This window comes from Equus caballus, chromosome 16, assembly GCF_041296265.1.
Source record: "Equus caballus isolate H_3958 breed thoroughbred chromosome 16, TB-T2T, whole genome shotgun sequence".
NCBI lineage: Eukaryota > Metazoa > Chordata > Mammalia > Perissodactyla > Equidae > Equus > Equus caballus.
Window position 1 is genome coordinate 33,588,160 of NC_091699.1, and position 26,177 is coordinate 33,614,336.

At 39.9% G+C, this 26,177-nt stretch overlaps 1 protein-coding gene and 1 long non-coding RNA gene across 2 annotated transcripts in view; one reads left to right on the forward strand and one right to left on the reverse strand.

Annotated features, from left to right (window-relative positions):
- The window catches only part of SUCLG2 (succinate-CoA ligase GDP-forming subunit beta), a 260,077-nt gene that overhangs the window by 225,605 nt on the left and 8,295 nt on the right, over positions 1–26,177 (forward strand). The window contains exon 10 of the mRNA XM_023620105.2: positions 13,584–13,704. Within this exon, the coding sequence (XP_023475873.1) occupies positions 13,584–13,704 (121 nt within the window). The remainder of the gene's footprint in view (positions 1–13,583; positions 13,705–26,177) is intronic.
- LOC138918216 (uncharacterized) overlaps positions 1–26,177 on the reverse strand; it is a 30,447-nt gene that overhangs the window by 3,259 nt on the left and 1,011 nt on the right. The window contains exon 2 of the long non-coding RNA XR_011427257.1: positions 22,132–22,233. This is a non-coding gene — a long non-coding RNA (uncharacterized lncRNA). The remainder of the gene's footprint in view (positions 1–22,131; positions 22,234–26,177) is intronic.

Here is a 26,177-nt window from a genome sequence, read left to right on the forward strand (position 1 = left end):
TCCTCCCTTACATGTTTTTTTGGTTGTTAAGCCATCCTCTATGGATTCCCTTGAGGTGTATTTTATTATTGACTATTAACAGCTCAATGACACAGTTTATTTACTTGATAGAATAACATGACTTTTGAGATAAATGTGAGGCCACTATTTGCAGCTGGATCATTGGAGTTTTGTGGAAGTTAAACATCATCCTTTGTCCAAGGCTGCAGTCCTGGATTTTTACTTGTTAACCATCTTTTCAGGTTTGTCTCTGTGTTACTTGTGTTCCTCCTTTAGACACACTGAGAGGCCATGTGGGGATTTGGACTTATTGAGCCTATCTTTCATTATTCTGAAAATAAGGATTGCAAGTCACCGTCTAGATGGGCCTTGTTTAGTTTTCGTTTGCAGCTAATAAACCAAATGAAGCCATTTCAGTGCTGAGAAGCTCGTTTTCACCTGACAAGCTATTATTTGTCACTTATAATGGACAGGACCCAAGATAATAAAGCATTTGGCTTGTTTTTCTTTTTCTGCCTTTCCCTTGGGTGAAGATCCAGACTGTTAATGAGCAACAATTTCAAATTCTTAGGTGTTAGCCATCTCCCAAAAAGAACCAGAGAAAGAAGTGTTTGATAATATGCATTAAATGGCTTGAGTTGAGAGTGTTCACCTTTTTTTTTTTTTTTACTTTTACTGTTTAACTCATGACCGTGGGTATGTTGTAGAGAGGGGGGAAACTAAACAAAAAGTTAACCTTCTACTTATAGAAGATTCAAATGAATGGATTTTCTCAAATACAAGCTGACTTGGTCAAAATAGGATGTTGTTACCAGTCTCACCAGGAAATGATGACTCACTCACTCATGGTATATGGCCGAGTTTATTTCCAAAGGGGTTGATAATAAGAGTGTGTGGGTAGGGGGTACAGGAACCATAAGAGGAAGTAGAGGAGCCTGGAGCTAACAACCTAAACCAAAAGGAGGAGAGAAGGGGGTGGTTACTTGACCAGAATAAAAAGTCTGTAATGAAGGCTTTCTTGAGATGATCAGAGACCTTTTGTGGAGGGGCACAGCCACTCAAGGCAAACTCACTGGGAGGGACCTGGAAGAATATACACACCCTGACTTCCCTCTCCTCTTGCCAAAGCTTCCCAAATGCCAGATAGGAGAGGAGCCATTGATGTAGCGCCTAGAGTCAGCCCTTCAGAATCAAAGGAAACAAGGTGGCAAAGGGTGGAATGGACCTGGAGAGGCACACAGGTGATCTACAGCACAGATAGGTCCCAATGACATCCTTTTGATTGTCTATTGAACGTGTGCCTCAAAGGATAGAATATTCTGGAATCCTTTTATAAAGGGAGTCTAACAGCTCGAGAACTCTACGGAGGTCCACAAAAAGTTACCCATGGGTAGAAGAGGGTGTAGCTAACCAATGATTGAGACAGTTTGAGGTGGAAAGAGTTTTGTTAAATTTCATTCCTCGCAGGCTGTAGGGGGCATTTTGCCACTGTAGTTTTTATTTCGCTCTAGACGTGGCATTCTGACATTTGCTGAACAGCTAAATAAATAGATCAGACTTCCACACAACAGATTACAGCAAGGTCAGACAGTGATATCAGTAATTTTGGAATATGGTCTACAGCTGAGGTTGTTTTTGGGCAATAGTGACATCTGATGTTGCTAGTAGAGGCAGAATAAATTCTATAGATTCTTCTCCTCTTAATATTAAATATGAGCAGACACCAGTCCTGCCTGAGCATTTTAGGGGAGCCCTAATTCAAAACGGATGTTGATTTTTATAATTACAGATGTTTTAGTGGGTGACTTTCTTGAAGTTTTTTTTTTTTTGGTTTTGTTTAAAATACCTGAATTTAAATTTTTGATGCTAAAGCATATGATCTTCAATGACAGTTTTGGAGTTTAAGATTCTGGGTGTGAGGTTTGGGGTTGGAGGTCATTTTACTGTGATGAACAAAGGGTGAGACTTTAGGAAATAAATTGGAAACTTACAAAGAATTTGGCAGTAAACTGATTTTCACAAATATACCAGTAAGGTCTGTTAAGAGAAGAAACATGTGTTTTTAAAATTATTTTACTTAAAACAATTCTAATATAAATTTCGGTGTATAATAAATAGCTTATAATTTATTGCAATCTTAGCTGGAAGCTTATATTTTTAGTTTTCCCAGATACTTATCTGTTAGGGGTTTTGATATGAATCTTCGTCCACCCTTTTTTTCCCAGAAAACTAAATGATCAAATAGGTTTATTTGAACAGATGTATGAAGCATCACAGAATCATTATATGCCACCTTCATCTTACATTAGACTTGTTATTTACAGGAACAGTGGGTTTTGCTGTTAACTAAATTTATCTTCATTTCTCTGTGGTGTGAAGTGTGAATCTGTGTGGTCCTAAGTTTTGGCTCTGTCTGCTTAGCTAATTTTTTTTTAATTGATGTCAGTCATGAATAAAGGTGAAGAAATCACCCAGAGAAGCATTTTTTTCCTTTCCTGTAGGAACAGTTACCCTATGGAGACTATTACTTTGCAACGATAGACGGATAGACATCCTGTTTATAGAATAATAAATGGGTCCCTCACCAAGTTGCCGAGTTAATGGGTGTTCTCTGTATTAACTCTCTAACTAAAGATGATGGAGTGTACGCATTCACATTCATCAAGACGACATAAGTCTGAGATGATTGGACAAAATACTCCTCAGAAAGAATGTGCCAATAAATATTCTTAACCTTCACCAATGTAGCTCGCATTACAAATAAAATATAGATAGTGCGTTGGGAGCAGTATCTTGTCTTGAAAGCAATTATCTGTTAAGCTAGGAAGGCAGTTTTGTAACCAAAATGTTTCTTACGTCAATTCTAATAGCTCATTTCTTAAGTGAGAATTGTATGCCCCCCTCCTTTTTTTTTTAAGCCTTTTGATGCTTCCTGGTAAAAAGGTAAGACCAAAATCTCTTTGCTCTTTTTTTTTTCTTTTAGCTTCAAATGGCTCTGTGGCCAAATTACACATCATAGTAGCTTTTGCAAGAGCTATTTTAAACACACGACACTCAAAAAGAACCTTGTATTTGCCATTCTAAATGTCCAAGTGGTTTTTGTAATCCTGGCAATGGTTCTGATTCTCAGTTCAAAAGGATATGGGAAATGTCTCTGTAAAAGATAAAAAACCTGTCTGTGCTATTCCCTCACATCTCTGTGTTCTTCAGTCCTTTTAACTCCTTGTCTCCTGTGCCTGCTTATAATGCCAACCAATATTTCCATCTTTAGATTTTTCCTTCTCCCGAAAATTCTGTTAATAGCTGACTTAACCGCTACCACTGTGTTTGCTGGCAATTGGGGAAGCATTTGTATCCCACCCGTGGACTGGCCGAGGCATCCATGGTTGCTCTTCTTGGTTATGAAAGCCTTCCAGTTTTGCCAATACCTATACACATGATCCAAATGGTGAAATGATTGGCATCTTTGGGGAGAGGGACCCTAGATCCTTGTGCCACCTAACCACCCAATACACCAGCTCCTAAATACCTTTTTTGCCAGCTCCTTGGGGATCAACTTCCCAGTCTTTTGACTCTTTTGCAAAATATGACTAAAATAATATAAGTGAGAACACAGATCATCTGCTAAAGCACTCATAAGCTAGAATCCATATGATTTGATCAGGTGATTTTTTCGTGGAGCATTACATAGGCCTAATGCTTCATAGAACACAAAGCTTTAGAAAGCTTTGACTTCAGGAAACAGGCACTCATCTTGAGAGGAAGTATGGCTTTATAATTTATATGGTACAGTATTCATAGTATTTTTTAACCTGTTAAACCAGTATTTGTAATGGAAGTTGCTTGGTCCTATCTAGTGCTGGAAGTCTATATTCAATTTTTTTGGTTTTCATATACTTAAATATACATAATTAATGGGAGTGTTGTGATGATGCTGGATGTGAATTGGGTCTCCTGACTGTCTGGTGTTTTCTTTGTAAAGGTCATTAAAGGAGGAGTAGTGTTGACAAGCTAAATTTTTAAGTTCTAGTTATCAAACTATGTGTTTATGTAATTCCAAAGTTAGGGAGACAGATATATAATACACTTGAGGTGACTCTTTCCTCCACTGCTGTGGCAGGCATTGTTAATATGTCACAGATCTCTCCCCCAGAACCAGCGCTCGAAACAGCCACTCTCATAGAATTACCATACCTTCCAGTGGCCATTTCATCGCCTGATATTTAAAATCTGTATCGATGACATGGTGTCTCAAACAGCATCATTCTCCTTTGGAATTTTCCTCGTCATAATTAGAAATAATAACAGTGGCAAAGGGATAAATTTCAGCGTGTCAGAAAAGAGAAAAGGGGCTTAGCAATCTGTAGAGGGGGTCTAGTAGGGACCTCTATCCCAGTTCAGGACAGACTCTAGGTTTTGAAGGCCAGGACCCACTCTTACCCCATCATCACCACTCAGCCATCCCATCTAAGTAGGGGTTGCAGACCATAAGCTCTGGACAACTCTTTTATCAGGAAACAGGAAACATATTGGGTTGTGAAGAACCAAAACCCACTACTCCACAAAACTACAAAAGATATCTTACTTCTGATACGTTTTAATTGAGCAGTGACATGTGAAAACAAGAAATAGTTGGGCACCAGAATATAGGACTCAGGAGTATGCCCTTGAAGCTTAGAAATAGGACCATGTAGAGCTGGGGCTATTGACTAATCAGAAGTCACTGGTTATAGAGAGCCAGCCAGAGGGAGGAGAAAAAGCATGGACTTTAAAATGAACAGACTTAGTCTAAATCCTCGCTGCATAGCTTAGTAGCTATATACCCTTGAACAAGTTTTTTTTTTTTTTAACTTTTTATTGAGATTATGATAGTTAAAAACCTTGTGAAATTTCAGTTATACATTATTGTCAGTCATGTTGTAGGTCCTCCACCCCACCCTTTGTGCCCACCCCCAACCCCCCTTTCCCCTGGTAGCCACTAATCTGTTCTCTTTGTCTACATGTTTTACTTCCACATGTGTGTGGAGTCATACAGAGATTGTCTTTCTCTATCTGGCTTATTTCAATTAACATAATACCCTCAAGGTCCATCCATGTTGTTGTGAATGGGACGGTTTCATCCTTTTTTATGGCTGAGTAGTATTCCATTGTATATATATACCATATCTTCTTTATCTAATTATCAGTTGATGGGCACTTAGGTTGCTTCCACATCCTGGCTATTGTAAATAATGCTGCAATGAACATAGGGGTGCATGGGACTTTTGGAATTGCTGATTTCAAGTTCTTTGGATAGATACCCAGTAGTGGGATGGCTGAGTCATATGGTATTTCTATTTTTAATTTTTTGAGAAATCTCCATACTGTTTTCCATAGTGGCTGCACCAGTTTGCATTCCCACCAGCAGCGTATGAGGGTTCCTTTTTCTCCACAACCTCTCCAACATTTGTTACTTTTTGTTTTGGTTATTTTTGCCATTCTAATGGGTGTAAGGTGATATCTTAGTGTGGTTTTGATTTGCATTTCCCTGATGATCAGTGATGATGAACATCTTTTCATGTGTCTGTTGGCCATCCGTATATCTTCTTTGGAAAAATGTCTGTTCATGTCCCCTGCCCATTTTTTGATCAGGTTGTTTAATTTTTTGTTGTTGAGTTGTGTGAGTTCTTTATATATTACGGAGATTAACCCTTTGACAGATATATGACTTGCAAATATTTTTTCCCAGTTAGTGGGTTGTTTTTTTTGTTTCAATCCTGTTTTCCCTTGCCTTGAAGAAGCTCTTTAGTCTGATGAAGTCCCATTTTTTTATTCTTTCTATTGTTTCCCTTGTCTGAGAAGACAGTGTCTGAAAAGGTCCTTTTAATACTGATGTCAAAGAGTGTATTACCTATTTTTTCTTCTAGAAGCCTTATGGTTTCAGGTCTTACCTTTAGGTCTTTGATCCATTTTGAGTTTATTTTTGTGAATGGTGAAAAAGAATGGTCAATTTTCATTCTTTTACATGTGCCTGTCCAGTTTTCACAGCACCATTTGTTGAAGAGACTTTCTTTTCTCCATTGTATGCCCTCAGCTTCTTTGTCGAGGATTAGCTGTCCATAGATGTGTGGTTTTGTTTCTGGGCTTTCAATTCTGTTGAACAAGTTTTTGAGTCTCAGTTTACTTATCAGAGAAAGTTGTAGTACATAATTCCTAGAACCTGGGAAAATTAACGTGCAATAAATGTTAATCCTCCAAACCATTTCACTTATTCGAGTGAGGAGAAGATTGCAGGATATAAGTAGGGTGAAGAATTCAGGAAGAAGAGAATAGATAAATCAAAGACAAATTAGACACATTTCCCTCGGTTCCCCCTGGCTATTCTCAGAGATCAAGCTTAATGGAAACTTGGCTCTCTATCCAAATATTGTTCATCCACCAGATGTTATTCTACGTTATCAGTTTTGGAATAACTGATTCCAAAGTTGAAATAAATGGGTTTGTCTTGACTGAGTAATTAAAATTGCCAGAATGTGGTTTGGTATTGAGGACGATGTTTAAGATATTTCCATTTGATTCTAAGATTTTCAGGCCAGATTGTGAACTCACTAAAAGTATTTTTTCCTTGGAAGAAATTAAAAGGGCAGAGTAAGAGAGTGTTTTTAAGAAGTACAGTTGTTCTCATGTCATTTGTAGCCATATTGGGGGTACATCATTTGCTTTAACCCAAGGATCCTAGTGCTTGAATTCATATGAAAGAAAATAATTTCAAACTTGAAGAACAAACCAAAGGTGGAAAAGCAAGCCAGAGCAGCTCACCCTGAGTTCGGCAGAAGGCAAGTCTGGTCCCAATTGAACTGATCAATCAGCTTGTTTGTAAGATTATAACCAAGCGCAAGATTGAATTCCTCACCTGAATCACTTCCTTATTGACTGAATCCATTTAGAATCCCCTCTAATTTAGTAGAGTATTTTTATTAAAGCCAGACATGCAAACATCAATTATCCAAGCTGCATCTAATTTCCTTCACCATTTATTTTCCTTCATTGGCTGCCAGTGGATTAGAAGACATGGTTAGAATTCAGCAGGAAAATAAAAACAATAAGAAAAAAGAAAAACACTTCCACAAAAACAGATACTTAAACAAGAATTAAAATAACTTGTGATTAAAAATCCTTATCTTGCCTTATATAAACATGCTTGCTTGATTTTTATCTGCACTGCCCACAGCAATGGGACTAAATTATCAGGCTGAATTGGAATAAACAGTGACAAAACCCGGTAGTTGCGCTTACTGTGCTTAATGTATATGCTTCAGTATGTTTTAAATAGTACAGTACTTAACCATTTGCAGTAACTGTTGCAAAATGGCTGACTAATTGCTGAAGTCGTTCTTTGTTCCCTTCCAGCCAATGTCAGGGAGAGAAAGAGAATAAAGCAAAGGCATTCAAGTCATGTTTTGAACTTATTGAAGGTACAGGTTTTGTTGCAAAGGAATGATATTAAAATTGACCTGGACACATTTGTTTAATCGGCCACCACTACAGCCTGAGTGGCTTAATGTTGTCAGTGATGGCAAGAAAATGGTGCAACAAGGGAAGAAAGCTTAAAATCTGAAAAGTGCTCTCAAAGTAATATCAAATGATGCAAAGAAGGAGGAGTGGTGGTTGCAGTGAATTTGCGGGTAACCGTGAACCAAATCATGTCTGTGTCAGGAGCTGACCTTTGGGCCAAATCTGGTCCACCACTTGTGCTTGTAAATAAAGTTTTATTGGAACACAACTATGCTTATTCATTTACATATTATGTATGACTGCTTTCATGCTGAGTTGAATAGTTGGGGAACAGACTGGCCCACAAAGCCTAAACTATTTACTGATCAGGCCTCAACAGAAAAAGTTTGCCAGCCCCTGGTGTATGTCAGTGGCACCCCTAAGATTGCCCAGCTGTTCCAGACGGCCCTGTGTGTTGTATGGTGAAACAGACCTGGTTTGAACTGTAACTACTTAATAGCTATGAGACCCTACACTCTCTGAGCCTCAGTCTATCCATAAAATAGAGGTCATAAAACCTATCTTACAAACCTAATGTAAATACATTGTGGATGCTGAATAAATGATAGTTCTCTTCCTGTCCTCCCTGAAGTCTGTGTAGGTATCTTGAAACCAAAGGCTTCTCAAACTCCTTCTCATGACATTTGTGCTGTAAGACTCTGCGTGATTTGGTCCCTGCCAGGGTGGGCCATGTCATTTCCCACCACCCCACTTCCCAAGCCCCAGTTACCTGAACTCCAGGTTCTATTTAGTTTCTCAAACCCACCAAGTTCTCTTCTGCCCTCAGCCTTTGCCCATTCTGTTCTCTTGTAGTGAGGTATTTACTTTCTGTTCTCTTAATCTACCCAGCCTCTTCCTGACTCTCCTTCAGATTGTGGGTTCAATGTCACTGCCCACAAGAGGCCTCCCTGACCACCCAGGGTAACATGAGACCTGACTATGAGTACCCAGTTTTCCCCTCCCCTTCATAACCATTATCACGGTTTGCAATTTTCAATACAGAACATTTTTTTCTATTTTTAAAAAATCTTTCTTGCCAGCTTAACTACTGACCACACTCAATGGGTAAAAGTGTGCCTAGCACAGAATAGGCCTCACGAATATATTGGAATAAGTGATTTACGTTTCATTGAGCAATCTGGTAATATTTGTATTTCATTAAAAAGAGTCAGGATAGTGTTGAAGAAGATAAAGAGCTGAACTTTGGATCCTGACAATATCCTGGCTGTATGATTTCGTGCAAGTTTTTTTTAACCTCTCTGAGCCTCGATTTTCTCATGCGTAATAGGGTATCAATAATATCTACCTCACATGTTTGTGGCAGAATCTCCTGTGGTAATGAATGAGAAAATACTAAGCACAGTACACATTGTAGGTCTTCAGTAGGTTTGCTGGTTCTGAAAGCCATCTGACAGTAGATAAAGCTGTAGCCCAGTGATTCTCCAGATCTTCGGTACCCTCAGTTTTGTTGTCTGTAAAATGAGGATAATAATTACACCCACCTCATGTGCTACTCATGGGTTAAACATGTTAATACACATAAAATAGTTAGACTACTGCCTCCCACCTGCTAAATGCCTAGTAAACGTTAGCTAGTGTCGTATTTGTGATGATTATTAATATCTTGATTCTTAAAGATTATAGACTCTTTTCCTAGAAAAGTACGCATTTAAACAAAATTTTGCAAATAGTTGCAAAGAATTCACAATTCCCCTCAAACTCATACCCTGTCCAATATGCATATGCTGTATGTTACCCTTTGCCATTATCTGCCTTTAAGGCCAAATCCTATGGGAGCAGTTTAGTGATAGGACTTATCTAAAATTATCCAAAAAAATTGTGTGTGTGGTTTTATCTGACTGGGGTTCCTTAATATTTATCAGATACTCAAAAGGATTATGTTCCCAAAAAATGGTTTTAGTAGTGAGTTTTGTTGGTTTGTTTAAGTGGGGTTGAGAGGAACTTGATAAATGCCAAAGGCTGTAGCTTTTCTTGTTTCGAAGTTCATTCTTTACTTTTAATTGTGGACTAACATCTGCAGCCGGAGTGTATTTTGCAAAGCCAAACACAGACATTTGGAAAACCTGCATTTGGACTGCTGACCACCTGCACAGCTGCCGACAGCTGCCACAGACCTTACCTTGGGATTAGTTGTTTCAGGTCTGGGGACCTGTATAGTGTATCTGGCACCATAACTGCCTCACTAGATAATCTTTACTTTTATGACACAGTAAATAGCAACCCTCATAATTCTCACCCAAGAATTTGGAAAAATTTTTCAGTTTGTGAAAGCACTTAGGGATCTTCTGGGAAAGTCTCTGGGTACTTAAATAGAGCAAGCACTGACTTTTTTTTTTTTTTTTAACATTCTCTTTGCCAGGGGAAAAAAAAGAAAAAAAGACTACTAAAAGTTGCTATTGGTATTGTCATGGAACAGCAATTAGTGGTTGTAATCATGAATGAACACATAAGGCACACATTGAAAATTTGACATGCTTTATAAATGCTAAATAATAATAATGATGTCACAAGGCTTTCATTTGCAAACTGTCTTAATTTCATTCTCAGTTTGAGATTGCAGATTAAGGTAGTTAATTATAGAAATTGGCCCAGAGTGAAACCTTAAATCAGATTTCCATTAAAGTGCGTGACTGCAGCAAATTACTTTATGGTGAGAGAGAATGGCATCATCTCTGGTGGCGTGGGGTTTTCCCACCACCCCTGGTGGTCATTTTCCTCTTCGTGCTCTGTGGTACCCTGAACAAGCCCTTTCCCTGACCTAAGCAGCCTGTACCTCTGCCTTATTGCTATTCTTGTGAAAATGCTAACTGCTTTGTTAATGTTGGTCAACATCTCTTTCTCCCTTTCTCACTTCGTGTCTTCTCTCACTCTCCCTCTTGGTTGTCTATAGTTCTCATCTGATGTTCACTCATGTACTCACACCTCTCTGTTTCTCTCTCCCTCTCCTGTCACTTCCCATCTACCCCCCCAGGGAGGCGACTTTCTTAAGAGTTACCTTTACCCAGCTCTGGAAAAGGAAGGAATAAGCCGAAAGAACCAAGTTCCCATCCCTGGCCTCTGGCGCCTGCCACTCTCTGCCTCCCCTGTATCATCTCACATTACTTCCCTGTTCAACACGTAGATCCTGAATCAGCCAAGTTGGTGACAGCTCTGCCTTTATCCTGACTGCTCCCTTCCACCTGAGTTCCTGCTCTTTCCTTCTCTTTTTCAGTTGGAACATCGCCTCTTCCAAAAAGCCTCTCTCATCACAGCAGTCTGCATCATGGGTCCTGCCCTGGCCTTAGCTCTGTGAGACATTCGTAGACCCAGGATTGTAATTGTCAGTTTACTGGTCTGGATTGCAAACTAGTCTTTGAATTCCTTGAGGACAGTGATGATATCTTATTCATCTCCATATCCCAGGCACTTAACTCTGTGCCTGTACAAGGGTGATGATCACTAAGTGTCTGTTGAAATTAATTTAATTCATTTACTCTTGAAACCATTATTTATTAGATGATTACACCATGTCATGGATTACGCTAGCTGCTGATGGAAACAATACATAGTCCTGTTGCAGAGGAGCACAAAGGTGACCCACACAAGGGAGTTGCCTCTTGGGGATGGGGATGCAAGGTGAAAGGCTAATAAACTACATTGGAGAAAAACTGTCTATTTCTCAGTAAGTCTAACAAAGCCAATTATTCACCCACTGTTGGAAAAGAGGGCTTTTCCTTGCGTTCTCTGCCAATTGAAGTGGTTGGCTTCCATTTAGGTACAAATTGTTTTCTGAAGAGTATCTATTTTTAATGTCAGATGCTCATTAAACCCAATGAGATACTGATGTAGGAGAGACTGATGAGAACTGATACCCACTGAGGCCACACCAGATCCATAGCTCATAGTTGACATTCACTCCAGGGCAACACTCACTGAGTAGCCAGGGTCGTGGTCATCTTCCCTGCTTCTTGCCCCCACTCCTGCCTATGTAGATGAATTCACATGAATTTGTTGTGTATGATATGGCTACTCTATAGAATTATCATACTGTTTTAGATGGATAAACAGAATAATTCACTCTAATTTAATGAAATAAGAAAGCTTCACTGAGAAGTTGTTGACATCTGAACTCACCCTTAAAGAATGCGCAGGTTGGAACGTGGCAGAGGCGTACAGGTGCCTGCCTGTGTACTTCACAAGAAAGCCTGGTTCTTCTACACAAAGCTGAGTGAGGCTCGCAGTTCCTGAGTTTGTCTCTTGGACCCCATGGAGCCATTATTGCTCTTGAGTGTTTTTTTCTTCCATTGTTCTGGCAAGTTCCTCTCCATCCCACAGTTATTTGGAAACTACTGCTGTACCACGTCTCAATGCTAATGGTGTTTAATATCTGTCATTAGAAAGCAAGCTTCTGCTTACCAGTTGGCCTGCTGTGAATGGTAATGACAGACTTCTTTTTTGGGAATAGCCCCAATCTCTCATTCGTTTGAAAATATTGCTCATTTATTTTATTCTTAAGATATTACCTTTGTATTGAACTTTAATAAGTTTGTATTTCTATTAAATTCAAATTCAACATAGCTGCAGACTACTGAAAGAGATTTCCTTATTTCTTACTTGCTATGTAACCTGCCCACTTTCATAATTGCTTATTGAAATAAATGTATGTGTAAATATCTGTTAAGTACTTTACACACATGTGCCAAGCATTTCACATGTATTAGCCCAATTAGGCCTTTCAACAGTCTTGTGGACCTGGTACTATTCCCATTTTATAGATGAGGAAATCATGTTCAAGATGAGTATCTACCTTGCCCAAGGTCCCAGCTCTAGCAGCTGGCGTGAATGGAGAATGAATAGGCAATCTAGAGAGCTGACTTTGAGCCTCACCACTGCTACATGGTAGCTGTGTAACCTTGGGACACGTCCTGTGAAATCTCTGAATGGCTTTACTGCACAGTCTTCTGGCAAGGGTCAAAATGAAAAGTGAAGGTCACGTGAAGGCATTTTCTAAAACAGTTAAGTGCTGAACAAATGCAAGGTGTTCTGTTCTCATATGTTTTGTGTAGTTAGTTTAGCCTATTGAAATAACGGGCTTTAAAACTGGCATGAAGCAACACATGTATATGCTTTGCAATTAGTGTAGCATAATTTAATTGTGACTCCATTGTTGGAATTTTGATGCCTCCAGCTTGATGAATAGCCATTTTCTGTGGGTCTTATCAATTAATCTAGGTAATGAATTCTCTTCATTATCTCGTTCTTCATGTTAATTACACAGGATTTTCTTATGCCTATTTATCAAATCAGGACAAGTGTAATTTGGGGGGGCCCACATGCCTTTGAATATGGAATATGTATAAGCAGGTTAACATGAGGGTTTTAAATTTACATTTCTGAAAAATTCCCATCACTGGCTTGACTTTTCTTACGTCCTTGTTTGTGATATGAGCTTGTGTCTCTTTCTTTGGGGGTGTCTTGTTTTTTAATCAAAAATGTTGTTATCTAAGATAATTAAACTATCTCTGACTTTTGAGTATATGCATCTAGTTATCAAAGAGGTATTAAGGAAGCATGGAAAATTTTGAAACTTTACCTACTAATACAAAACAACAAATAATTAGTAAGTTCCTAGTTTTGAAATATTCCATGAGGCACCATGACAGATAAAAATGTAAGTATAAACCGTGGGGAGAAAAGACATAAGTGCATGAAATTTTAAGTGTGACTACTCATAAAAGAACAGTTCCAGACAACAATAGAAGAAAAAGCAGAAGACAGTATATAATAAATGAGTGGGTATTGAATTCATTTTGAGTTTAGAGAAGTGATTGATGGGATAATATGGGTAACATGGTAATGTAATATATTGATATTTATTAACTCAGTACTAAATTTTAACTTCCCTAACATTTTCTGGGACTTTTATATTTTATGTTCTGTGTTAAAGAAGAATGGAGTCTTATTTTAACTGGCTCTTTTGTTTAGCCAATTATTTTTGAGAATGTTAGCTGTCAACATTTTGATGAGTGCCTTCCTATTTTCAACTTCAGGTTGAAGCCATCCTCGTCAATATTTTTGGTGGAATCGTCAATTGTGCCATCATTGCCAATGGGATTACCAAAGCCTGCCGGGAGCTGGAGCTCAAGGTGCCCCTGGTGGTCCGGCTTGAAGGTAAGTTATGGTAGATTTCCACAGCGCCAGCACTCTTTCCTCAAGACCAGGTGACCAGCGTGGTCTGCACTCAGAAACTTCCTGAGACAACATAAGGAAGCACTGGATTAAATGAGATGAAATAAGTGCGGTACAGCAGCACTTCTCTGAGCCCCTCACAGGCTAATACAGTTCGCAGCTCTCCAAGAATGGCATATGTTATGATTCTCCAAATTTTCCAAACTTATTCCAGAGTAGAGCCCTTTCATTCTGAATCATTTCATGAGATTATGTTCTGGGAAAAACACTCTGAGAAATGCTGCTCCAAGAATTATTCGTCATGGGAGAGCAATGGCTCTCAATCTTGGTCTCAAGACTTCTTTACTTGTTAAAATTGAGAACCCCAAAGACTTCTTGTTTATTCTGGGTTATATCTGTTGGTATTTATTAATTAACTTAATTGATTAATTTGGTAATAGGAATAACTACTTGGAACTTTTTAGATAGCCATCTTTTTAAATAATAAAATTTTAGTTTTTTATATTATATATTTTATATATAAATATATGTACTATCTACTTTATGAAAAATAACTATCTTTTAAAAATGTTAATTAAAATAGCAGCACTGTTTTACATTTTTGCAAATCCCTTTAATATCTAGCTTAATATTTGCTTCTGCATTAGATCTGTTGCTGTATGTTGCTTTAGTTGAAGTATGTGAAGAAAGTCTGGCCTCATAGAGCTATGTATTTGGTAAAGGCAGGAGTTTTTAATAATCATTTCGTATAATTTTGAATATTTTCTTTGGTACTCTACTAAAGTCTGCAAGTAATAGTTTCTTCATTAAAGATTTGATTAGTTTTAATGAGGAATCTGAAACTATTTCAATGAACTTTTTCTACTCTGTTATATTAAAATTCGTTGATCTGTCTTTCACATTAAATGAATTTTACGCATGCCTGATTTGTAATGTCATACATTGATCGTATGGAAAATTTTGGATTATGCAGATCTTCCAACATACATATCAAAAAATTCACATTTGTTAATATGGTATCATTCTCATCAGAGTGGTTTCTGAGTATTGGGAAGCTGTCAAGGTGGTAGAAGCAAGTTTTCCATAATTCTAATTTTGACTAAAAAGTCAGCAGCCACAAAACATTCACTTGTTTTCCTTGAAGTAACAAACTCACTTCACTCATTTTCAAGAAAATGTCTGCCAGATAACTAAGTCTGAATAACCATAGTGTGGCCTTCATTCTTTCCAGAAAAAATAGCATTCCGTGGAAAAGTGAGCGGTTTAGCCTGCTGCTCCAACACTTGCACAATTGCTTTTCGTCAGAACAGCAGTTGTCATTCAGTGTGCAGCGGAGTGCTTGGTCTCACAGAGTATTAGGAAGACGGGTCCTCAAGGGTTGAGATTTAATAAAATTAATATTTTTCACTCTTCATTAAGGACATTCTTACTTGCAAGTGGCAACTTTTTACTGTGAATGTGTGGTGGTGAAAAACACTGGCTACTTGTACAGTTTGGTGCCGCTGCTTGGATTCCGGGGTAGCGTGCCATTACCTTTCCTTCATCAGCGCAAATGCCAACAGAGTATTATTATTTCTTAAATTATTATTATTTTAATATTTGTGTAAAAGTAGTTTTTTATGTCAGGGACGTCCCCCAGGGTTCTGTAGACCACACTTTGAGAACCACTGTAGGAGAGAAGCAAAAGCAGACACTCTAATGTGAGAACTATGCAAAAGTCCTGTTCACATCATCAGCAAATTCAGATTACAGGGAGCAAGCAGCGCCCTTGAGTGGGTTTCGACAGCATCGTTCTTGTGACAGCTCAGTTTCCCCAAGTTCTACATTGGTGCCGTAATTCCTTAGAGACCTTCTTCTCCTCAAGATGAAGCCCAGGGATATTTCCACCCTGCTCTGTATCCCCGTCCTTTGAAGTCAAGCCTCTGAATGAGCTGCAGCCCGTTTTTCTCTGCTTCTTTCTTCTCTCACTCTCTGCCTCTCTCCTTTCTTTCTCCCTGAGACTCACTGCCTCACAAACTTAGATCGGCGCCATATGGACTTGATAGAAATAATAATCGCAAAAGAAAAATGGAAATAGCAGAATCCCCATTTGGCAAGGTTTAAGATGGATATTAAAACATCTGAATGAATTAAATCTTCTTAAAAATGTAAATGCACCATAATTGATCCCAATAAAAACAATTTCTATAAAAGGAAAATGATTTGCAAAGCTATAATGAAAAGAAAATTGATCAAGGAGTTAATGGGTTCGTCAGTGTGGGTATAAAATTTTGATGAAAATGTTGATGTTAGATGTTTTCAGCGTCAAAGTGACCAGAGACCCTCAGATTCTAAAAGTCAGCTCTTCTTCTTGTGTTCTTAGAGGAGAGCAGGGCTCTATAAGCAAATCATACTAGTCTGTCTGTCACTTGGAAATGACTAGAAATGAGTGCATGCTATGGTGGACTGATTCTGTCTAGTGATCCTTCCTGTGTCTGTGTCATCAGCAGAGGTCCATAATTATTAGTTATTGGTACATTCCTAGAAATGAAGGTTACCCTTTTAATTTTTCCCAAAAGATTAAAAGCAACACTTCTCTTGTTTTCACACTTAGTATTCCAAAAGCATTAAATGATCCCTCTCATGTAACATATCCCTATCATGTCTATCTGGATGATACACTTGCTGAAATATGCAAAATACCATGTGCAAGATAATCTCCTTTATAATCTCTGCTGGCTGTATCAGAGGTCTGAGCTATCAGGAAGAAGCTTTGAATGTAACTTTATTAGATAATCAGATTTGCATCTTTTAAGTTAATGCACTTCCAAAGTGTATGCCTGTGGCTTTTTAATTAGTTAATTAATATAATAAATACTATATGCAAGTCACTGAGCTTTAGACATTAAGGAAGATGTATAGAAATATAAGAAATGATCGCAGTTACTAGATAACCAGGGCAAAAAAGAAAAATAGAAACATTAACAATACAAGATAATATATATAAAGTGTTAACCAGTGTTTGCCCTAATAGGATCTACTTCTCTCTTAGTAGCAATAGCCACTGGGGCGTCCCACACAGTCACCAGCATGGCTTATGGAATATTCAGAAATGTTGATCTTTACAGTATCCACTATATTGTGGAGAATTGAATGTGACAACTCAAGACGAGCTCAGAGAGGATACTGTCCCCCAAATTTATGTACGTTAAAAATACCCAGGGTGACCTTCTTTGCCACTACCCTCCTTTCACCATCATAGCCCCTATCGTATAATAAGCACCTAGGACCTTCATCAAGAGAGAAGAAGCAGGAGGGCTTTTGGCATTTCTGGAGTCTTAGCTGGTGTTTTTTTCTTCCTCTTGTGGGAATTGGCATCTTGTGTGATAAATGTCCTTAGATAGATACAGGTTCTCACACTCAATGTGGTGATATCAAGAACACTCATTAATATCTATATGTGTAATTTCTGGGAAACCAACAGCCCTCCCCAAAATTGTATTGGTCTTGCATAATAAACTAGGGAAAGATGAAGTATTCTGCTCCAACTCTACTTTTGGCGCTGATCATAGGTGACAAAATGCAGAAATTTGGAGACATTATCCTTAAAGACCCTATGGAAGGGAACTAACACAAACCAAGCCAGTGTTCTTTACACTAGGAAATGTACGTGTCCCTTAAGCTGAGTGCCTTTTGTAGCTCAGCCCTCTTTCATTGGCATACCCCCCTTTTAAAGCTTACTCATTATTGACTACTATAATTATAGTACATTTGGAGATGTGAGTTAGCAAAGAAATATTATAAAAGGAGAATTTCCAAGTTGAGCATGGAAATAAGTAAGATTTGATTCATTGAAAAGGAGGAGGAAATTTGGTAGAGGATCAAAAGCAAGTCATCAGATCTGTTTCATATTTGAGAGTTGGTAGTGGGATCATGACAGTGGTAAAGACTGAAACGCAGGAACAGGTTAGATCAGAAGGCTGTTCTCGCATGGGTAATGGCTTCCCAGCAACATGTTATGGCTAAAAGAACACAGTGGGAAAATCAAGCTAGCAGCCCGAGTCTATGACATTGGATAGAATCTAAAACCCAAGCAGGATTGCCATATAGAAGTAACAGTGGCGTTAGAGACAAGAGCAGAGATAGAAAAAGAGATGAGAGAAAAAGGGGGACCTAGAATTTTAAATCTAACGACCAGGAGAACGATGGCATAGTTAGTGGACTTGGGAAAGTCAGAAGTGGGCACTCCCCAGCGTGGGAGAGTGTTACATTAGGGCGTAGTCATCCTTAGTTTGAGATGAAGCTATAATATCAGACACAATGTGTGTGGAGGTAGGAAGTGGGAATTCAGGGGACAGCCCAAGGAGAGGTGTGAAAGACAAATGATGTCACCCCCACTCCGAAGGCCCCCAGTAAGCCGCACTCAGGGCTTGCTGCTCTGGAAATTGTTCCCCTGCAGTAGCTCAGTTAAAATGAGAAACTGACTCAAAACAAAAATCTCTCATCACAGAAAGTCTGGTTCTCGGTGCTTCCAGTGGGGAAAAAGTTGCTAACTACAGGGCCCTTTGAGGAATTTCTCTTATACTCAATCTGAATTTTTCGTTTGCTTTCCTCTGGGTTGGAACATAAATTCTGCTCTTCCTACAGATCTCTCCACATTCAGTTATATTTTACCCAGCCTTAGAGTATGATTTGGTTTCTTCTGTTCTTCTAAACAGAGTAACTCTTCATTGTCTTTCGTGACAGAGAAAGACAAAGCGGTACAAAGAGGCAGGAACATTTCGGACAATTCTGGTGGTAGTTTCTATTTGCCTTGACATAACACCATACTTTCTTTTTTAGCTGATGAGCTTCTCAATTATCTTTACTCATATTCATATTAAAATTGGTTCACATTCCAGAACATACACCATGGTTTATCTAATGAAAATGAGATGAGAAAGAGGTGTCCCTTATCCCAGCATCCATGATAAAGCCGAGTGACACATAAAAACTGAGTGTGATAGAAAAATTTTACCAGAGTTTCAATTACAATAATAAATAATTATTATTTCTAACATTTATTGAATGCTTTCTAAGATTCAAGCACTTTGACGCATGGCTATATAGTCTGAACAAATGTGAGATTTTTAATGGCCGAGATAACAGACATTTCAAAAGCCCAACAATATGTTTTGTTAGTAATATCTCTTTCCTATAAATAAAGAAGATGGTCCCTCTTGGTTGTTATGTGACCATTTGGAAGATCCAGGATCCATGCCATAACTTTCAACAATTTGTGACCCACATTTTAAAGACTCTGTTGCCACACACGGTGTATTAGAAATGTCCTGATGAGAAAAGTTTTAATCAATCAAATCAGACTTGATTTAGTGGGATTTTGTGGACAAATCTTTGTTCTCAGCTGTATAATAATTACAAGCTGTTTTACCAGTGGATAAGGAAAGGATTACTCTCCTCTTTGAAAATGGTAACTTTATAATTACATGTATTTACTTGCCTTATCAGAATAGAACCTACCAGCTGAGACACAGGATTATTTTTATTTAAAAGATTCCTGGGTAAATTGAACAACCGCATTTTGGGAGGGAGTTTAGCCTTTGTAGGCAGTTATTTCTGGCATGAATAAAGAACAAATCATCTGAAATGAGCTTTATTTTTTTCCTTTCTGAAATGTATACATACTTGACACAAAAATGACCTAGATGGTTAATTCAGCCCAACTCATAGTACTGTTGAGAAGTGTACAGACATTTATTGACAGCTTAGTGCATTCAGTGTGCAAATGGGTTTTAGCCCAAGCTTTGGATTTTGTATGAGTGGTTTTACAGTTCTAGATCAGAATCTGCCAACGTCTTCATGGAACTTCTTTTTTAGAATTCCTCTTTCTTTGTTATTCTCCTACTTAAATTTGCGGCAAATATGCTCCGAATTTCTATGCCTCAAATGTGCCCAAAGAGGAATTTGATTTTCTCTTAGGTGCTCATTGTGATTCCATGATGAATTCATAAAAAAATAATAATGAGCCTAGATAGTTTTTAGATTGGATCCTGTTTCTCTTAGCCAGATCTTCTCATTTTGATTTTTCCATCTAATAGGAAACGGTTTGTTTCAGCAACATACATATTTTGCTTCCCTTTTTGTCAAATATCTTTAGAAACAAGGGTCCCCTCTGGTCCCCCTCTTTATCCTTACCAGTCTCTCTAACATTCCATAAACTCTCTCTAAAGTTGTTGAGAATGTAAGCGTCTCTAAGTCCAAAACTTTGTATTCTGATTCTTTTATTTTGTTGACCAAGGCACCAGCACCCCTTCTGTGTGAACACTTCCGTATCCTTGCTCTCTGAAATACTGACAAATTAGAGCCACAACCAGAGGAGTGCAAATCAAATGGCCTTCTTAGCATGGACACAGTAAAATTGCGAACATGATGCTTTGGTCTGCTACAGTGGAAAAGAAATGTCCAAGTATTAAAGTTAAAAGACCACCACATAGGGGCTGGCCCCGTGGCCGAGTGGTTAAGTTCGCGCGCTCCGCTGCAGGTGGCCCAGTGTTTCGTTAGTTCGAATCCTGGGCGCGGACATGGCACTGCTCATCAGACCACGCTGAGGCAGCGTCCCACATGCCACAACTAGAAGGATCCACAACGAAGAATATACAACTATGTACTGGGGGGCTTTGGGGAGAAAAAGGAAAAAATAAAATATTAAAAAAAAAAAAAAAAAAAAAAGACCGCCACAGAGCTCTCAGCTGCGTCCATATACTTGGCAGCTGTCCATTCTGCAGGTCTTCAGTTATGCCGGGGTCTGAGACCAAGAGAGGAGAGCAGTAATTACTCCTTTGACTCCCATCAAAGAGGCAGCCTTGGCAGATTGACTGTGGCTGAGTAGCTTGGGAAAGTTTTCATTCAGCATGTTTGAACCCTGTGTTGGCTGCGTACACCCAGAGTCAACAGAGCATAAGGGACTCCCAGCCGAGTGGTGGAATGATCCTGGGCGGAGCGAATGCAGACGCCCAGCAGGACCAGGGGTCTGGCTCTGTGTCTGTTAACAGCCCCTGGCCTCTTTGCACATTCCCCAACTTGTGCTCTGTACTGAGTTTTCACCTTCTCTCCCTTTCTCAATCCCTGCTCCCTTGCAAGGTGAGATGGACCCACCTCCACCCTCTGCCTCTCTGAGCACATGTTTCCCTTCTCTCCACTTTCAGTTCTGTTGTTGCTGTCACTGGGAATGTGGTTCCTGGAAGAGGGATCAGATGTTCTGTCAAAGACCGTCTCTTTTCCTCTTTGTGTTTGATTCTCATTCTTCCTTCTTTTCCCATTCTTCTGCTCCCCGTATTCTGCACATCCCATTCCTCACCTTACTTTCTGCCTCACTAGTGCCCGTTTGCCTCTCTTCACCTCCTCACTCCATCACTGTCCCTGTGGCTGTATCCTTTCTGGGACCCATTTCACTTCACGTTGACATCTGTGGCCTTCCTCCCTTTCATCACCAGCATCTTCGGCCTGTTGTTCCTCCCTAGTGTTTAATTCATCGTCATCAGGTTAAACCAAATGAGAAATTGGAGACATTCCTGTTTTGTCATAAAGCCTTAAATCCTCTCATTGTCTAAATCAATAAACACTTCTGAATGCTTAAACTTTGCTGCCCTTAAACGTTAGACGAAGACTCACAGGACCTAACCTAAAGTATTAGTCTAGTTAAAGCTTTTTTAGATCTAATATTTAAGGTTCAAGACAAATAATGTACTATATTTGACACTCTGGGTTTTCATTTTGCCCCTAATAGTTCCTGTGAGTAACTGGAATTCATGCTGTGTTGGACATCTGCGGCCTTACATAAGAGATTGCCTTCTAATGCACCTTAAGAAAGTAATCATTGTAGTTACAGGACAAGGGCGTCTTTAAGGAAGATGGCCTCTGCATTATGCAGCATTTTTTTGGTTTTGGGTTTTTTTTTGGATGTGATGACTTGAGACTCTCTGAGCACCTTAATAAAAAGGAGGTTTGGGCCAGCCCAGTGGCGCGGCGATTAAGTGTGCACATTCCGCTTTGGCAGCCCGTGATTCACTGGTTCAGATCCCGGGTGCGGACATGGCACTGCTTGGCAAGCCATGTTGTGGTAGGCATCCCACATATAAAGCAGAGGAAGATGGGCACGGATGTTAGCTCAAGGCCAGTCTTCCTCAGCAAAAAGAGGAGGATTGGCAGTAGATGTTAGCTCAGGGCTAATCTTCCTCAAAAAAAGAAAAAGGAGGTTTACTGTAAGGCTTTAATGGAATTGTACCTGGAAAGCCCGCTACTCTGACTCACTCACTCCCTCTCATTCTTTCTTTGTGCCTCTTCCTGCTCGACCTCTCGCTAAGGCCAGCCTGGTCCCGCTGTGTTCCCTAGAAGTCCAGATCTCACAGGTTGTCAAGCTATTAAGCTTACCTAATAGCTGTCACTCCTGTTGTCCACAGCCCATCCGACCAGGCCATGTTGTTGGGGTCTTTGAGGGGACCCAACAGATTCTTCTCCATCTAGGTTCTGATCCTGGTAAGAGATAAGATAAAGGACTAAGGAGACCAAAATATCACCTTCATCACTGATAAAGAAGAAAGTGAAGGAGGCACCTTATGGTGTGCCAACACTGAGCTTCCTTTCTCCAAACCCCAGAATTAGGCAGCCTTACACACTCAGTCTGGGCACTATTGGACCTGGGCAGGCCTCCCACCCCCAGGGCAGGACCCTGAGAGGCAGAGGATGACCTGGGCTCACTGTGAGCAGCATACTGAAAAGGAGAGGCAGAGGAAGGGGCTGGGCTACATACGCCAACTGTCTCCTTTCAAACGTTCCAATCAGATAAGTCTCTCCACAGACGCCCCAGAGCCACTGATAATCAGAGAAGAGACCAAGAGCGTCATGCTAATGACTGCCCCTCTGTGTGGAAGGAAATGCCCCTCTAATGCACATCGCAGGCCATTAGTTGGCCCTGGGAATGGCCTGCCTTTTGGTCAGGTGCCCACCCCTGTCTAGGCAGTGGTCCTCCCTTCAAAGGCAAGAGCCTGAAGTTGTTTCCTGAGCAGAGTCTGGGGGAGGGGCACTTTAATAAGGAGAGGTCTTAGAGCCCGGCCTGTCCGGGCACTGGCATATTCTGAGTCCTGCTTGGAACATCACAGCACTGTCGTCTGCTCCCTCGATATTTTCTGAATGACCAGTCAGTTCATTTTTCATGCCTCAGTTTGCTTATGTAACACTTGAAATCATATTTGATCTGCCATCAGAGAGAGAGAGAGCACATTGCTATTAGGGGAGAGACACACAGGTCGATTTGGTCTGTGCTGTTTTACAGGTAACAAGTGTGTCCTGTTATTAAGACTCTCCCAGAGAGCGCCACCTTGAGGCTGTCCAAGTCAGAGCTACCTAGGTGGAAAGACTCCCTGAGAATGTTTTAGTAGAGGGAGGACAAATAGCTTTCATCTTGTGCCACCTTCAATTTATTGGCAGTGGGTGCCTGCACTGTTGTGCCAAGAAAGATGCTGAGGCTGTCTCCTAGCTCAGTGGAAAAGAGTTTGATGATCATTATTGTCTACCGCAGTTATGAGAAAGGAGAGTGGGGGCACTTGAGCCAAGTATTTGCCATTGTTGATTCAAATAAAGCAGAAATAAGTAGAATTTTCTTCCTGAGAAATATAGCTTCCCATTCTGTCAGAAGTAGGAAGTGGGGGCTGCAAGCTGGGAAAGCACCAAATGAGGCTGGGTTCTTATCGTCCACAGCGACAGGGCCAAAAATTTGGATTGTGTAGAGCAAAGGTCTGCAGACTTTTTCTGTAAAGGGTCAGATTTTAGGTTTTGCAAACCATGTTTTCCCTGTCACAGTAAGTCAACTGCCCTTGTAGTGCAGAAACAGTGTAGACAAGATAGAAAGGAATGGATGTGGCTGTGCCACAATAAATCTTTTTTCCAAAGACAGACAGTGGGACATGGTTTACAACCTGGTGTAGAGAAGAAGCCAGCAGTAAGTAAGACCTAGAATTCTGGGAACTCCCATGGTGTTTGTGTCTAAATATCTCTCCATTCTCAGCTCTTAAAGGTTTTGTAAAAGTCAAGAAGAATTTGACAGTCAATATTAAGAATATTAGGAATCGAACTTCTTCTCAAGGAAAACATTAGCAATGAGCTCATTTCCCCCACATAAGTACAGAATCATGCACAGTGATGCAGGGATGTCACTTCTTAGGCAACAGTAGGGTTCCAAAGTCAGCATTTCAGACAAAAGTCTCACTGCCAAAATTACCTTTGTAAAATTCCTGGAATCACCCATAAATTAGAATATACTTGGGTTGAAAGCCATAGGGTAGACTCAAGGAAGATATGAAAGGAAAGTCCACACAGATATTTAGGCATACAGAATGTTCTTTCTTTAAAAGAATGGTTCTATCCCTAGCAGGTACAGCAATGTAGAGTGTTCTTGCCTGCCAGAGGGCTCATTCCATTCTACTTTAATATTAAGCCTCCTGTTGCTTTGGTTTACCTTAATATATATGTTGCTTTTTTGAGGCTTAACATAGTTGAAAGCAAAAGCATGAGCACCTAGCATGAGCCCTCAATGAATATACGTTAGACTTGGTCCTAAACCTTGTTTCCTCAATCGTAAGCACATACACAACATTCTTTGAAACATTGTAGAGAAGAACCAGCCATCGACTGCCTACCACTGGCGTTGGTGACTCCTGCTGTCCTCATAGGAATAACTGTCAGGCTTACAGCCTGGTCATCAGTTTCTTCTTTCCATGGGAGAAGAAATCATTGAGGAAAATAAGTGTGCACAGGATACAGCCCCAGGACATCTTATATCATCTTTAATTTTTATGTAATGTGAGGGATGCCAGCATTTCACTAGATACTTATCCAACTGTGGTAGCTTTCCCAGGTCACTCAGCCAGTCGGTAACAGAACCAGGTTTAAAACCTCAGCTCCCTCATCTGGGAAATGAGATAAAAATATGGAAGCTATAGAGGGTTGTTGTAAGGTGCAGATGAGTTTTAAAATAACCCAGAATGGTCCTCCACTCAATAAATGTTAGCTATGAATATTATCTAAGCTCTTGTCCATAACTCAACTGCGACCACATAGGAGGACTCCGTTGGCTGCTCCAGTTTGCAAAGCCAGGTGGTACACATTGGATGCCTGTCATCTTAAACAAGTGAGGGCTGCTGAATCAGCAGGAGTTTGACCTCTGATCCTCGATGAATTATTCCATTTCTAGCGGTGCGAAAATAAGACAAAAGAAATGTGATAAGTTATCTAAATTTACATGCCACCAAGAAAATGGACCTCCTTCGTTTGATTGTCACTTGACGAGAATAACAAAGGAGGAGCAAGGACACAAAGGCAGTGAACATTTTAGGAGGAATCTGCTACTTTATAGAATTTGTTTTGTTTCCGTTGACCTCCCCTCTCTTGAGGGAAAAAAAAAGATACAATTACTTAGAGCAGGGGTCAAAATGTTTTAGGATCTATGGGCCGTACTGTCTCTGTCACAGCTACTCAGCTCTGCCTTTGTAGCTCAGAAGCAGCCATCGACAATCTGCAAATGAGTCACTTTGGCTGTGTTCCACCAAAACTTTATTTATGGACACTGAAATTTGAATTTCATGTAATTTTCATGTATCACAAAATATTATTCTTCTGATTTTTTTTTTCCCAACTATTTAAAAAATGTAAAATCTATTCTTAGCTCACAGGTGGTACCAAAAGAGGCAGTGGGCTGGATTCAGAACACCAGACCAGGTCAGACCTGTCCTGCTTAACTGGTTGTTTGACCTGAGCAAATCATCAAACATCCCTGGGCCTCAGTTTCCTCTAGTGGAAACAAGAGACTTATTCTAAAGGATCCCCAGGATTCCTTCTAGCACTAAGAGGCCAGGCTGCATGGTGTTATGTTCTGGGCTCTAGTCGTGGCTCACCCTTTGACTTGTTGGGGGATGTTGGGCAGGTTCCTCAGCTTTCTCAGTGCCTCAGTTGTGTCATCTGTAAAATGAGGGTAAAAATGATGTCGACTTTTGGGTTGCTCTGAAGATGAAGGTGATATGATGTTTGAGAACCCCTTAACTCATATATCCAGCAAACATTTATTGTACCTAGTATATACTAAGTCCTAACTGTTGTGTTCTTTAAAAAACAACTTGAATTCATATTAAAATAACAACTTTAAAAAGACAGCTTCTAGGGGCTGGCCCCGTGGCCGAGTGGTTAAGTTCGCGCGCTCCGCTGCAGGCGGCCCAGTGTTTCGTTGGTTCGAATCCTGGGCACGGACATGGCACTGCTCATCAGACCACGCTGAGGCAGCGTCCCACATGCCACAACTAGAAGAACCCACAACGAAGAATACACAACTATGTACCGGGGGGCTTTGGGGAGAAAAAGGAAAAAAATAAAATCTTAAAAAAAAAAAAAAGACAGCTTCTATACACTTCCAGAATAGAGAGTGGTTT